At 39.2% G+C, this 15,813-nt stretch overlaps 2 protein-coding genes across 7 annotated transcripts in view; both read left to right on the top strand.

Annotated features, from left to right (window-relative positions):
• LOC128698005 (alpha-(1,3)-fucosyltransferase C-like) overlaps positions 1–12,894 on the top strand; it is a 62,438-nt gene extending 49,544 nt beyond the window's left edge. For all 6 annotated transcript variants that reach the window (XM_070097525.1, XM_070097524.1, XM_070097526.1 and 3 more), the window contains 3 exons: positions 4,820–5,005; positions 7,735–7,893; positions 9,854–12,894. In XM_070097525.1, coding sequence (XP_069953626.1) covers positions 4,820–5,005; positions 7,735–7,893; positions 9,854–10,049 — 541 coding nt within the window. In that variant the 3' untranslated portion in view covers positions 10,050–12,894. The remainder of the gene's footprint in view (positions 1–4,819; positions 5,006–7,734; positions 7,894–9,853) is intronic.
• Positions 12,895–14,271: 1,377 nt separating this feature from the next.
• The window catches only part of LOC128698006 (alpha-(1,3)-fucosyltransferase C), a 37,458-nt gene continuing 35,916 nt past the window's right edge, over positions 14,272–15,813 (top strand). The window contains exon 1 of the mRNA XM_070097527.1: positions 14,272–14,958. Within this exon, the coding sequence (XP_069953628.1) occupies positions 14,947–14,958 (12 nt within the window). The 5' untranslated portion in view covers positions 14,272–14,946. The remainder of the gene's footprint in view (positions 14,959–15,813) is intronic.

Here is a 15,813-nt window from a genome sequence, read left to right as displayed (position 1 = left end):
CCAACAGATCATCAGGTCCCAAATACCATTCGTCTCCATTCACTCCTATCGAACACGCTCATGCACGCCTGCTGGAAGTCCAAGCCCCTCGCCCACAAAACCTCCCTTACCATTTCCTTCCAACTTTTTCGAGGACGACCCCACCCCGCCTTCCTTCCCCTACAGATTTATACGCTCTCCATGTCATTCTACTTTGATCCATTCTCTCTAAATGACCAAACCACCTCAACAACCCCTCTTCAGCCCTCTGACTAATACTTTTATTAACTCCACACCTTCTCCTAATTTCCACACTCCGAATTTTCTGCATAATATTAACACCACACATTGCCCTTAGACAGGACATCTCCACTGCCTCCATCCGCCTCCTCGCTGCTGCATTCACAACATTCCCTTCTTTGCCTCCATAGATAACGTTTTTTGTCTCCACATGTACCTCAACGCACCACTCACCTTTTTTCCCTCATCAATTCTATGATTAACCTCATCCTTCATAAATCCATAAGCTGATACGTCAACTCCCAAGTATCTGAAAACATTCACTTCTTCCATATTCCTCCTCCCCCAATTTGATATCCAATTTTTCTTTATCTAAATCATTTGATACCCTTATCACCATACTCTTTTCTATGTTCACTTTCAACTTTCTACCTTTACACACACTCCCAAATTTGCCCACTAACCTCTGCAATTTTTCTTTAGGATCTCCCATAAACACAGTACCATCAGCAAAAAGTAACTGTGTCAATTCCCATTTTGTATTTGATTCCCCATAATTAATCCCACCCCTCTCCCAAACACCCTAGCATTTACTTCTTTTACAACCCCATCTATAAATATATTAAACAACCATGGTGACATTACACATCCTTGTCTAAGACCTACTTTTACCGGGAAGTAGTCCCCCTCTCTTCTACACACCCTAACCTGAGCCTCACTATCCTCATAAAAACTCTTTACAGCATTTAGTAACTTACTACCTATTCCATATACTTGCAACATCTGCCACATTGCTCCCCTATCCTCTCTATCATATGCCTTTTCTAAATCCATATATGCAATAAAAACTTCCCTACCTTTATCTAAATACTGTTCACATATATGCTTCAATGTAAACACTTGATCTACACATCCCCTACCCACTCTAAAACCTCCTTGTTCAACCGCAATTCTACATTCTGTCTTACCTCTAATTCTTTCAATTATATATTGTATTATATTATATATTATATATATATATATATATATATATATATATATATATATATATATATATATATATATATATATATATATATATATATATAGGATATAGGTAGTAGGTTGGTAGACAACAACCACCCAGGGAAGTACTACCGTCCTGCCAGATGACTGTGAAACAGAAACCTGTAACTGTTTTGCATGATGGTAGGATTGCTGGTTTCTTTTCTGTCTCATAAACACGCTAGATAACAGGGATATCTTGCTACTCCTACTTACACTTTGGTCACACTTCACAGACACGCACATGCATATATATATACATACATCTAGGTTTTTTCTCCTTTTTCTAAATAGCTCTTGTTCTTCTTTATTTCTTCTATTGTCCATGGGGAAGTGGAAAAGAATCTTTCCTCCGTAAGCCATGCGTGTCGTATGAGGCGACTAAAATGCCGGGAGCAATGGGCTAGTAACCCCTTCTCCTGTAGACATTTACTAAAAAAGAGAAGAAGAAAAACTTTATAAAACTGGGATGCTTGAATGTGTGTGGATGTAGTGTGGATGACAAGAAACAGATGATTGCTGATGTTATGAATGAAAAGAAGTTCGATGTCCTGGCCCTAAGCGAAACAAAGCTGAAGGGGGTAGGAGAGTTTCGGTGGGGGGAAATAAATGGGATTAAATCTGGAGTATCTGAGAGAGTTAGAGCAAAGGAAGGGGTTGCAGTAATGTTGAAGGATCAGTTATGGAAGGAGAAAAGAGAATATGAATGTGTAAATTCAAAAATTATGTGGATTAAAGTAAAGGTTGGATGCGAAAAGTGGGTCATAATAAGCGTGTATGCACCTGGAGAAGAGAGGAATGTAGAGGAGAGAGAGAGATTTTGGGAGATGTTAAGTGAATGTATAGGAGCCTTTGAACCAAATGAGAAAGTAATTGTGGTAGGGGACCTGAATGCTAAAGTAGGAGAAACTTTTAGAGAGGGTGTGATAGGTAAGTTTGGAGTGCCAGGGGTAAATGATAATGGGAGTCCTTTGAACTTTGTACAGAAAGGGGTTTAGTTATAGGTAATACATATTTTAAGAAAAAGAGGATAAATAAGTATACAAGATATGATGTAGGGCGAAATGACAGTAGTTTGTTGGAGTATGTATTGGTAGATAAAAGACTGTTGAGTAGACTTCAGGATGTACATGTTTATAGAGGGGCCACAGATATATCAGATCACTTTCTAGTTGTAGCTACACTGAGAGTAAAAGGTAGATGGGATACAAGGAAAATAGAAGCATCAGGGAAGAGAGAGGTGAAGGTTTATAAACTAAAAGAGGAGGAAGTTAGGGTAAGATATAAACAGCTGTTGGAGGATAGATGGGCTAATGAGAACATAGGCAATGGGGTCGAAGAGGTATGGGGTAGGTTTAAAAATGTAGTGTTAGAGTGTTCAGCAGAAGTTTGTGGTTACAGGAAAGTGGGTGCGGGAGGGAAGAGGAGCGATTGGTGGAATGATGATGTAAAGAGAGTAGTAAGGGAGAAAAAGTTAGCATATGAGAAGTTTTTACAAAGTAGAAGTGATGCAAGGAGGGAAGAGTATATGGAGAAAAAGAGAGAGGTTAAGAGAGTGGTGAAGCAATGTAAAAAGAGAGCAAATGAGAGAGTGGGTGAGATGTTATCAACAAATTTTGTTGAAAATAAGAAAAAGTTTTGGAGTGAGATTAACAAGTTAAGGAAGCCTAGAGAACAAATGGATTTGTCAGTTAAAAATAGGAGAGGAGAGTTATTAAATGGAGAGTTAGAGGTATTGGGAAGATGGAGGGAATATTTTGAGGAATTGTCAAATGTTGATGAAGATAGGGAAGCTGTGATTTCGTGTATAGGGCAAGGAGGAATAACATCTTGTAGGAGTAGGAAGAGCCAGTTGTGAGTGTGGGGGAAGTTCGTGAGGCAGTAGGTAAAATGAAAGGGGGTAAGGCAGCCGGGATTGATGGGATAAAGATAGAAATGTTAAAAGCAGGTGGGGATATAGTTTTGGAGTGGTTGGTGCAATTATTTAATAAATGTATGGAAGAGGGTAAGGTACCTAGGGATTGGCAGAGAGCATGCATAGTTCCTTTGTATAAAGGCAAAGGGGACAAAAGGGAGTGATGTCACCGTGGTTGCTTAATATATTTATAGATGGGGTTGTAAGAGAAGTAAATGCGAGGGTCTTGGCAAGAGGCGTGGAGTTAAAAGATAAAGAATCACACATAAATTGGGAGTAGTCACAGTTGCTCTTTGCTGATGACACTGTGCTCTTGGGAGATTCTGAAGAGAAGTTGCAGAGATTGGTGGATGAATTTGGTAGGGTATGCAAAAGAAGAAAATTAAAAGTGAATACAGGAAAGAGTAAGGTTATGAGGATAACAAAAAGATTAGGTGATGAAAGATTGGATATCAGATTGGAGGGAGAGAGTATGGAGGAGGTGAATGTATTCAGATATTTGGGAGTGGACGTGTCAGCGGATGGGTCTATGAAAGATGAGGTGAATCATAGAATTGATGAGGGGAAAAGGGTGAGTGGTGCACTTAGGAGTCTGTGGAGACAAAGAACTTTGTCCTTGGAGGCAAAGAGAGGAATGTATGAGAGTATAGTTTTACCAACACTCTTATATGGGTGTGAAGCATGGGTGATGAATGTTGCAGCAAGGAGAAGGCTGGAGGCAGTGGAGATGTCATGTCTGAGGGTAATGTGTGGTGTGAATATAATGCAGAGAATTCGTAGTTTGGAAGTTAGGAGGAGGTGCGGGATTACCAAAACTGTTGTCCAGAGAGCTGAGGAAGGGTTGTTGAGGTGGTTCGGACATGTAGAGAGAATGGAGCGAAACAGAGTGAATTCAAGAGTGTATCAGTCTGTAGTGGAAGGAAGGCGGGGTAGGGGTCGGCCTAGGAAAGGTTGGAGGGAGGGGGTAAAGGAGGTTTTGTGTGCGAGGGGCTTGGACTTCCAGCAGGCATGCGTGAGCGTGTTTGATAGGAGTGAATGGAGACAAATGGTTTTTAATACTTGACGTGCTGTTGGAGTGTGAGCAAAGTAACATTTATGAAAGGATTCAGGGAAACCGGCAGGCCGGACTTGAGTCCTGGAGATGGGAAGTACAGTGTCTGCACTCTGAAGGAGGGGTGTTGATGTTGCAGTTTAAAAGCTGTAGTGTAAAGCACCCTTCTGGCAAGACAGTGATGGAGTGAATGATGGTGAAAGTTTTTCTTTTTCGGGCCACCCTGCCTTGGTGGGAATCAGCCAGTGTGATGATAATAAAATAAAAAATATATATATATATATAATATATATATATATATATATATATATATATATATATATATATATATATATATATATATATATATATATATATATATATGCAAAACAAGAAAATTGAAAGTGAATACAGGAAAGAGTAAGGTTATGAGGATAACAAAAAGATTAGGTAATGAAAGATTGGATATCAGATTGGAGGGAGAGAGTATGGAGGAGGTGAATGTATTCAGATATATATATGTATATATATACATATATATGTATGTATGTATATATATATATATATATATATATATATATTATATATATCATATATTACTTTACTCAAAGGTTGGTTACGACACTGAGGAAATGGATCAAGGTGGACCAGTATGGACACTGTAACAGTCTCAAGTGTGAACGTAAGGACGAGAAGAAGTGTTATGCCATGCTCTCCTCTGATTACAAGTTCTACTTCTCCTTCGAGAACTCTCTCTGTCGAGATTACGTCACAGAGAAGCTTTTTAATATTTTAAGGTACTGGTGAAATCATTTAAAAGAAATGTTATTTAATGTATATTTAGAAGAGTTGTAAATACTACATTGTATACTTTTAATGTATTAAGTAATTGAAAAGTTCTCGTTCATCCATCGACTTTGTGTTTCATCGACTTTGTGTTTCATCGACTTTGTGTTTCATCGACTTTGTGTTTCATCGACTTTGTGTTTCATCGACTTTGTGTTTCATCGACTTTGTGTTTCATCGACTTTGTGTTTCATCGACTTTGTGTATCATCGACTTTCTGTATCATCGACTTTGTGTTTCATCGACTTTGTGTCTCATCGACTTTGTGTTTCATCGACTTTGTGTTTCATCGACTTTGTGTTTCATCGACTTTGTGTTTCATCGACTTTGTGTTTCAAAGTTTTCTTTCAGTGACTGATCTGTATATTTCTTGCTATCAGGAATGTTTCACTTTTCCTCCTATTATAGTATGAGTTATTTATACACACTCACTCATACTGTTGTACTCATTTCAGAAATATTCTCACTCCTGATCATATAATAATAATCATAATTTTTAAAGGGGTGGACCGGTATGCCAGCGGAAGATCTCAGTCAGATGACCAAAAGCTCTAGTGACGAGTCATCATACGACTAAGATCCACGTCAAGAAACATTTGACCTGCTTCCTGACAAACATAATACCTACCTACCTCTCACTCATGCATAGTTACTTCTAGTTTTGCTTTTCATTTCTCTAGTCCTTGTTCTGTAATTTTTTCAGATCTTAGCGCAGTGAGTTCAGTAACTGCCAATAGTTTTGCGTAAGTGATTTTGCCTAATTTTCTGAAAGTGAAGAACAGATCCTAAAATATTAGTTCATCTTTTGCTTTTACTGTTTTCATTTAATTTACGTGTTTTATCTTGAAGTTGCTAGTGTGGTTTCCATTAGTCTTACTTTACAAGTTTCCATTCCTCTTCAAGGCAGGTGAAATTAGTGACCTAGAAAGTGTACAGAGAGCCTTCACGGCACACATATTTGCGATAAAACACCTCAATTACTGGGAATGCTTAAAGTTCCTCCACCGGTACTTCCTAGAACGCAGGCGGGAGAGATACATGATTATACACACTTGGAAAATCCTAGATGGATTGTGGAAAATTACATTTATCTGAATATATCATTATGTACATAACAGTAAATGAACAAAGATAATTATTATTTGTCAGTTAGACAAGTAGGAATTTGGGACACCTAGGTCGCAAAAAATGTCCCCCTTCGATACCTACCACTGTCATATCCACAAGTTGCTCTGGACCTATTACTTACAAATGAAATATATATCACCAGGAATACTGGTAAATATATAAATTTGTGGACTGTATATTAAATTAATAAAGTATTATATATATATATATATACACATATACATAACAGGAGAGTATCTTAAACTCACAAACCAATTTGACTAAAGATTAATGTGTCATGTACAGGACCCCCTTTCCCCCTTTTGCCTACATTTATGAAAAATTTACTGGCCAGAATTTAAACATAAATTAGACAGCTTATCTGAGGTTCCTGGAGTTGTCCTGTCCTGTCGCCTGATACTCAAGTTATGCAGGAATGCACATCCAACAATTTCCTCTCCTATTTGAGAGGTGTCAGCCCAATTTTAACCTATAGAGCACGAAAATTCTTCCAATTTCACTAACTTTCTGTTGACCAGTTGAAACAGTAATGGCGAGTGTCTTCTGTGCAGGTGCAGCTTCCCATTTTTTATGACAAATTTTATTAAATACAGTATGGCCATCTATTTACATATAACTACTGTATTTCTGGAAAATATGTACAGTATTTCCCACATGGATTATTACCAAACTTGCACATGAAAATTACTCCCTATGAAAGCAAAAGACTCGGCAGGAGATGCAACATTCCCCCAATGAAAAACAGGGGTACAACTAGCATGATAAGAGACAACACAATAAGTGTCCGGGGCCCAAGACTATTCATTTGCCTCCCAGCATACATAAAGGGGATTACCAATAGACCCCTGACTGTCTTTATGAAGGCACTGGACAAGCACCTAAAGTCAGTCCCTGACCAACCGGGATGTGGGTAGTACGTCGGGTTGCGTTCGGCCAGCAGTAACAGCCTGGTTGATAAGGCCCTGATCCACCATGAGGCCTGGTCACAGGCCGGGCCGCGGGGGCGTTGACCCCCAAAACCCTCTCCAGGTATACTCCAGGTATTACACTTTGTCTACTTCTAACTGCTCTTCGACTTGCTCCTCATTCTTCCTTTGTTACCATAATTGATCCTTTTTATTCCACTTTCTCAAGAACGTCTAGTATGACTGTTATTATCCTTTTCCTCTTGCCTGGGTATCCTGTTGTTCTTAGGAAAGAAGTTATAGATTGTAGTAATTTTTACACTCGGTATTTGGTTATTTCTCTAACAGTGTAGTTATGTATTATATTTCATTCATATTCTAGTCACAAAGCTCGAAATTCTACACTTTCCTGATCAATGTGCAATTCCGTCATTTATTTTCTCTCCCCATTATGTGATATCCATCTAGGAATACTGTACTGCTTATTCACGAGCTTTGTCGTGTTGCTTCACTTTCCTTTAGTTCTATGAATTGTTTGTGTATCACATGCTGGTACTTGTGTTAGACACTTTGTGTTTTGACTCATGGTTCTCTTTTGATGTATAACAAACGTAATGTGGTAGTCAATATTTCAAACACTTCGGCAGGTTGGACGTGATTCCTGTGGTATATGGATCAGCTAACTACTCACAGCATGCGCCGCCACACTCTTATATTGACGCTCTCAGCTTCCCCACAGCCAAGGCGCTGGCAGACTACCTCATCTACCTCAACAATAATGATACTGCCTACAATGAATACTTCAGGCAAGTCCTACTAGCCTTTTTCAAATATAAAAATTCAAACAGGAACAAACTATATTATTTGACCCTTTTGTATTAGACATCATTATTTTTTCATATATAATTTTTCATAAATTACCAAGTCCTTCACAAAGTTTACAGCAAACCCTTTATTTACTACTACAGTTTCTCATCAGTACCGCACTAAAATATTTGCAATAGTCATCTTCCCTGTCAACTTTTTTATTTTATTTTATTTAAAACAGTACATTTCATTAAATAAATGAAATACAGATCCCTCCACAATATTATAAAAACTCCTAGGAAGGCCTGAGCTTGCTACCATCTGCAGCTCATAAGACTGCCATCCTCACGAGCCCCTTTGGGGCGGGGCAGATGGCAGACCAGAGGCCTAGCTTCTCCCTACGAGCCCCGTGAGGGCGGGGATTGTGGCTAGGCCTGGGGACACTTGGTCCCAAAGATGAGGGGGTACTTGTACCTCCTCCCATGGGAGACCTAGGTCTCAGACACTCCCCAGATAGGGAGCCAAGGCCGGGCCACCACTACTTGGAAAAGACCCGGGCCGGGAGAATACCGGCGAATAATAAAAAAAAAAGGATTATAAAATTTTTAATTCCGTAGTACACAGCACATTTTCAGATCCATTTTCTCAAAGTACATACATTATTTAGCTTATGATAGGTTAATGTTAATTAAGTTAATTAGCTAACTTTTTCTAGGCTCACGGGCACACGGAATTAAATAGTTTTAAATGTACCATAGAATATTATATGTTAATATTGTACTCAGCAGCTCAGCCACTTGTAATGTTTAAAAAATAATTCCTGTTTACCGATGTATTTGTGGGTCACCTGAGCATTAGGTAATTCCTTGCTTCCTATGGAAACTATTCATGTTGGACCAGGAAACGGGATGGAGGGTTGGTTACCTTTATGCTGGTGAAGCAGGGACGGATCTACTATGAAACTAATGAAGCTTAAGCTTGAGGGGCCCCAGAAGCAACTTTAGTCCACAGTGTTGAAAAATTTGGGTCTACTGTATGCGAATGGGTTTTGTAAAAAAATAATATGGTGTAATTCACTACAATATAACAGTCAAAATAAAAATTAAAAGGTTATTAAAGTATGATGTAGGCTGCCGTTGTTGGTTGCGAAGGTGACCCCATAACAGTTCAAGTTTCAGGGGCCCCAAAAAATGTAGGTCCGCCACGGTGGTGAAGGGCACTTGATGCAAGAAATTGGAAGCTACCCTCCATTCCCCCAAATGTTGTATTACTCCTAAAGGTTCAACTCTTCCCATTCATACAGGAACCAGTCTTCACCAGCACTGGAGGGTCTGCCAACATGGGGGTCTATAGGGAGTTAATTTAACGTGCCAGCTAGCCAGCAGTAACTACCAAGGAGTCTTAGCATGGGACAAATTCCATATCTCTAAACAGTCCATTCTGGCTCATGCATGAGGACGCTGATCCTCATGCATTTAATGACTTCTCTTGAACTATAACGATTTCATCATGTGATATGAATTTTGTCACACAGGGAACTCTTTATATGCAATATTAAATAGTCATGGATTTCGAAAAAAATTAGGGCTCATGATTTTGTGCCATGATCAGATTATACATTCCCACGCAGACAGTTAAAATATTTTCGATTGTTCTTTTTCATTATGTAGCATAATGATAATAATAATAATAATAATAATAATAATAATAATAATAATAATAATAATATATGTGATCAGCTTATGGATGATCTGAGAAGAAATATTTGTTCTGCTACTACTAATAATAATATTGTTAATGTTGTTTAAGAATCTGAGAGTACATAGCGGAAGTCCTCGGTGAGATGGCCAAAAGTTCAAGCTGTGGGTCATCAAATGACAAAGACCCGCATCATGAAACACTTGTCCTGTTTCCTGACAAACATTATACCTACTTGAGAGTACATGTTTCTGTCCGCAGATGGAAGAGGTTTCACAGGATTCCAGGCTGGTCAACAGTCGCCAAACCTTTTTGCGACTTGTGTGAGCGACTACACACAGACAACGACACTAAAGTATACAACAATCTGAAGAAATGGTTTGTCGATGACTCTCACTGCAAGTATAAGAGCAACCGGGATGTCTCCGCGTTCATTAATGGACATGGTCTTCACTGACAGAAGTTTTCCATTACTGACAATTTTCATTATCCTTGTGTTATTTACATGTTGGCTGGCCACCTTGGCAGCACTGACTAGGTCAGACATTGTAAACTTATAATACTAAGTATTTATTACAAATACAGTTTACACACTTGAATACTAATATAAAGAAGGGAATGTACGGGAAGTATAGTGGTACCAACACACTTATATGGGTGTGAAGCATGGGTTGTAAATATTGCAGCGAGGAGGAGGCTGGAGGCAATGGAGATGTCGTGTCTAAGGGAAATGTGTGGAAATTAGGAGGTGTGGAGTTACTAAAATTATTACTCAGGGGGCTGAGGGGTTGTTGAGCTGGTTTGGTCATTTAGAGTTCTCCAAGGTAGTATTCTGGGTCCCTTATTATTCTTATGCTATGTCAATGACATGCCTATCAGTGTCAAGTGCAAACTCCTACTGTATGCAGATGACAGCGCTCTGTTAGTGTCAGGTAAAGACCCACAAGATATAGCTAATGTATTATCACTGGAACTGGAGTCCTGCAGCAAATGGTTAGTAGACAAACTATCATTACACCTCTGGAAAACTGAAGTCATTCTCTTTGGCACGAAACATAAACTGAGAAGGGTAAATAATTTTAATGTTCAATGTAATGGGGAGCCCATCACTTTGGTTTCGTCAGTAAAATATCTGGGAATCCCCTTTGACCCATGCATGTCAGGAGAATTGATAGGGAACAGTGTAGTAAAGAAAGCCAATGCCAGACAAGTTCCTCTATAGACAAGCACAGTGTCTACCTACTGAGGCTCGCAGGACCCTATGTCTAGCCTTTATACAGTGTCATATGGATTATGCTTGCTCTTCATGGTACTCTGCCTTGACAAAAAAAAACGAAAGATAGACTGCAAATCACCCAGAACAAAATCGTAAGATTCATCCTGGGGCTGGGACCAAGAGAACATGTAGGCCAGAATGAATTACAGCAGTTGGATATGCTGAATATTGAAGGCAGAGTAAAACAACTGAAGCTAAATCATGTTTATAAAATTGCTCAGTGTCCAGAATATCTTACTGCCAATTTTGTCAAGGTTGGGAACCAAAGCAATCATAGTACTAGGTGGAGAGAGCACAACTTTGTAGTACCCACAGTCAGTGGCCAGGCTTCAAACACCTTTTATTGTACAGCAATAAAGGAATGGAACAGACTGCCTGCAAATGTCAAAGCCAGTCATAGCATGAACCAGTTCAAGAATAGTGCCAAAAGGTGTCTGATGAATGTAGCTACAGAAAGGGAGGGGAATGATTTTTTATTTTTTAGCTAACACACTGTAATTTTACCTTATTCTTAGTAATGACCCTTGTATTGCAGATAGTCTTAATGACCCTCGTGTAGTAGATAGTCTTAATGACCCTCGTGTAGTGGATAGTCTTAATGACCCTCGTGTAGTAGATAGTCTTAATGACCCTCGTGTAATAGACAGTCTTTTTAGTATAATAATATGTTATCTTCATTATAGAATAATAAGAAAATATTATACCCTTTATATTATAATAAAAAGGTAAAAGGACCCCAATGGAAATAAGTCACTCTGTCTGACTTCTTTGGGTTATCCCAGGTTTTCTACACATATGCTGCTGTGTATGATAATCTATGTAACTGTATTTGTGTATACCTGAATGAACTTACTGGCTTACTTATGTTCTTTTTGTTTGGTTTGTAAGGGCCACTGACAGCCTAAGTTGTACCGAGCCCAGACTCCCTCTAGGATGTTACTGCCACCTCCCTAGTAATAATAATAATTTTATTTCTACAAGTACATGTACAAGGTATACAGGTATACGCAGCAGTAAGAATGATAACAAATTCCCACTCCCGCCAGCATACTCCACCAATTTTCAAAAGTCTGAATCTGCTCACCATTAAGAACATCCATACTTATTCATGTGCCTACTACATATACATAACAATACACACAAATATAAACCCTCCACTCAAACTTCTCCTCACCAACCTTAACAAGACATATGACCATAACACAAGACACACATCTCTTTTTGATGTACTTCTTGTCCATATCGCACTGTGTAAAACTCTATGCACATAAAGGGCCCCAAAACATGGAATTCATTATCAGATAGATATTAAATCAACCCGGTCTGAAAATCAATTTAAGACTTCTCAAAAGCCAGTTAATCACACTAGACTAAACGCTAAATACCCAGTACACACTTACTTATGTTCTTCCACATCATAACTTCAACAATCACTTTGAACCTTTTCTCCATTGTTGACAGGAATATAATTAAATCATTGTTTTCACAAAAAGCATTTTTTAATATATGAATACATCTTTTGTCTTATACAAATTTTAATTCATTTATAATTAATAATTACTGTATAACTATAAAAAAATTACTATCCTACTGTACAACTATGATATAATCCTTAGTGTTAAGTAGTCAGTAAGTCAATAATGTTAAGTTGGCCCATAATGTCTAGGCATAACAGAGGTTCTCTTTGCATCGAAACCCACTATTGTAAATACAAAATCTCAATGTACTATTTGCAAAGATATTAAATAAATAAATAACAGTGCCACGATCACAAGTGCAAAGAATATGATAGAATGGATAATGAGAACGTTCAGAACGAGAGATGCCAAGCCAATGATGTGTTCAGTCCATCAATCTTGTAGAATGTACATTCTACAAGATTGATGGACTGAACACATCGACTCCAGGCCGAGGGACTGATTACCTCATACTCCTCCTCTCCTTACGCCTTCCTCTTTGTATTGGACTGATGAAGCCACTGTGTGGCGAAACGTTTCCTGAATAAAGATTCTCATATGCTGCATAAGTGTCTCAATCTTCAGTAACAGCCTGGTTGATCAGGCCCTGATCCACCGGGAGGCCTGGTCGTAGACCGGGCCGCGGGGGCGTTGATCCCCGGAATAACCTCCAGGTAAGCCAAGAGTTGTTATCCAACCTCAGCACATTTCAAAACCCTGCCCTGTCGAAGGTATACTACCACCCTCCCAGGATGCCACCCACAACAGTGGATTAACACCCAAGTACCTACATACTCCTTTGTGAACAAGGGGTAAAATATGTATGGAAACATGCTCAACGTTTCCACCGTGCCGGGGATCGAACCATAGAGCCCTCAGTGAGCAGAGTGCGCTACCAACCGAACCACAGGACACCATAATTTCGAAGTATTCCTATTTTGCACATTTGTTTCAAGAATTTGATACTGATTGTAATACAAAGTAACCTTACCATCATTTGCCTTATCTGTGTTATGAACGTCATTGAACAAGTCCTCAGATATGTATGGACAACCCTCCGCCACATCCCACACAGCCTAATTTATTTCTATTGCCAGATAAATGGGATTCAAATTAAATGAAAGCGTGCCTGAATTCCAAAAGTTAATGTAAATCGTAGATGCTCCAGTGTCATGTGTCGCAACATGTGTCCCAACCTGACTGTTCTTCAGTGTAGATATCACAGTCGCTCGTTCAGCCTATGTATCGTTTCCCTAGTAATAAGAATGCTGGCGTTTATTTACGTTCCTTCTCCAGGTAGGCCGCATTCTAAGTACGTTCCATCTCTGGGCATTGTAACACTAGTGTAAGGTAAAAACTAAAGGTGTCTAGACGTGAACAACAGAAACTCAACCAGAGCCACAAGCCAACTCCATCTTCACAGTTCTGACCTCAACCTCACACAGACTGGACCTCATGGTTGGGTGGCTAATTGGGGTTAAAGACTATCAACTACTCATAGGGTCGTTATGGATGCATGTTACCTATTTACCACAAAAAAATAACAAAAATAACCATTCTGTACTACTACTACTACTACCACCACCTCTTCCTGCCTATATATAGCCGTCCTGCTCCACTTCTGGTTAGTGTGACTTTGTAAATGGTCCAAGTCGGACCGAAACGTCGTCGTAAGCTTCTCTCTTTTATGTGCGGGTTATTTGTGTATATTTACCACCAGTCAAGAATCCTCTAATTTCCAAAATAGAGGTTAAATTAAACTGTCAGGGTATATACACTGAGAGACGTACACTTCTCGGTGTATATACCCAGAGATGTACACCTCTAGGTGTATATACTAGTACACTGAACAACGTACACTTCTCGGTGTATATACACTGACTTCATCCCCATAACATTCATACGGTTGTTCACACTCCAGTGTTACTATTATAATGTTTGCGTTAATAAGCAGTGTTAAATTAATGGTAAAGTTGTTTATTGTAACAAAGTTACGTTTAAAGTTGCATACTTTCTATTTTTTAATCTGTTGACTTTGTTTTAATTAGAAAATTTTTGTTGTGTGAAAACCAACTATTATTCTCAGAATAGCTGTAGTGTTAAACCCCAGTGTGTTAAGCTTCATGACGTTAAACCCCATTGTATTAAACCCCTGCATCACTACTACAGCACTGATGATGTGGTTTAACACTATATTTGTAAAAAATGCGTTGAAGATGTTTATGAGTGTTACATATTATATACATTCAGTGTGCGCGTACACACCTGTGAATAATACCACACTCAGTCTTCCTCCTCTAACATGTGTGAAAATAGGTACAACAAGTGGTGAATATACATACTATTGATGTTTTACCCCCTAGAGAGTGAGAGAGAGAGAGAGAGATACAGAGATAAAGAGATTACTTATCGTTATCAGAAAGAAGGGAAGGGCTGCAATGAGAAGGGGTGTTACTTCTCGTTCACTCAGTATGTTTCACTTGATATTGTAGTTCAGAGCTTGTATACAAGCCACGTGAAAGAACACGTTACGTGGCTCGCTATCAGCACAGCTGTGGATCCGTTCGCCTCTCAGATCGCCTCTAGCACCCGCACCCCTAGCCTGTACTTCACCCTCTGCAATGTACAGAAAGGTTAGTATACAACACTACATAACAGTTTGTGTGTTACATTAATAAGTCTTCTTGATTGCCCCTTTCTTTTAAAGACTGTGTTTCACCGTTACACTAATAAAAAGGACGATTTATTATCTAATTTGGGGGTTAAGGTCCATGTATGTACACTGAGAGCTATACACTTCTTGGTGTATATAAACCGATAAATATACAACTCTTAGTGCATAAAAAGGCTTCAAGGAAGAATATTTGGATTTCTTCCTGAAGCCGTTTGAATATTCCACTTCCCCTACCACCCCATCTTTTAGTATATATTTTTTTTACCAATAGGAATATTTTATTACATAATATGGTACAGAAGATTTAAGAGATACATTGTTGATATAAAGGTGGCATATAAGGTACATGTTGTTACGTGTGTATCACCGATTATAAGGCGAAAATCTCATCCAGCTCCTCAGAGCTGGGGCGTGTTCCCAAAATACAGCAGGCATTACCTCTTTGAACAGCCGCACTGAGCCGCTGGAACAGAAAACTAGCTGCCCTCGGATCCCTAGTTACCCTGATGAGTCTTTTTCCCAGCTCCTTAAGGAATTTAGATGCACTCTTTCCCCATGAGCCAAGGGTGTCTGAGCCTATGGGAACAAACATGTAATGATGGGCAAGTTCTCCATATTCTCTAGACTTTTGGGACTCCCTGAAGCTGGCAGCTGCCCCTCCTTCTTCCCTGGTGTATTGGAGATAGGTATCAGCCAAGGTAGATGCACATGTATAGTCCCACACCACCTGCTTCCCATCTGTCCAGGCTTGAAGGGTGATACCATCTGGACGCTTCTGGCTGCCATCAGATCTGCATAGTTGGGGTGGCTCCCT

The sequence above is a fragment of the Cherax quadricarinatus genome, chromosome 58 (genome assembly GCF_038502225.1).
Source record: "Cherax quadricarinatus isolate ZL_2023a chromosome 58, ASM3850222v1, whole genome shotgun sequence".
In the NCBI taxonomy this organism is placed as follows: Eukaryota; Metazoa; Arthropoda; class Malacostraca; order Decapoda; family Parastacidae; genus Cherax; species Cherax quadricarinatus.
The sequence above is the reverse complement of the archived record's forward strand: the minus strand, read 5'-3'. Positions and strand labels throughout refer to the sequence as shown.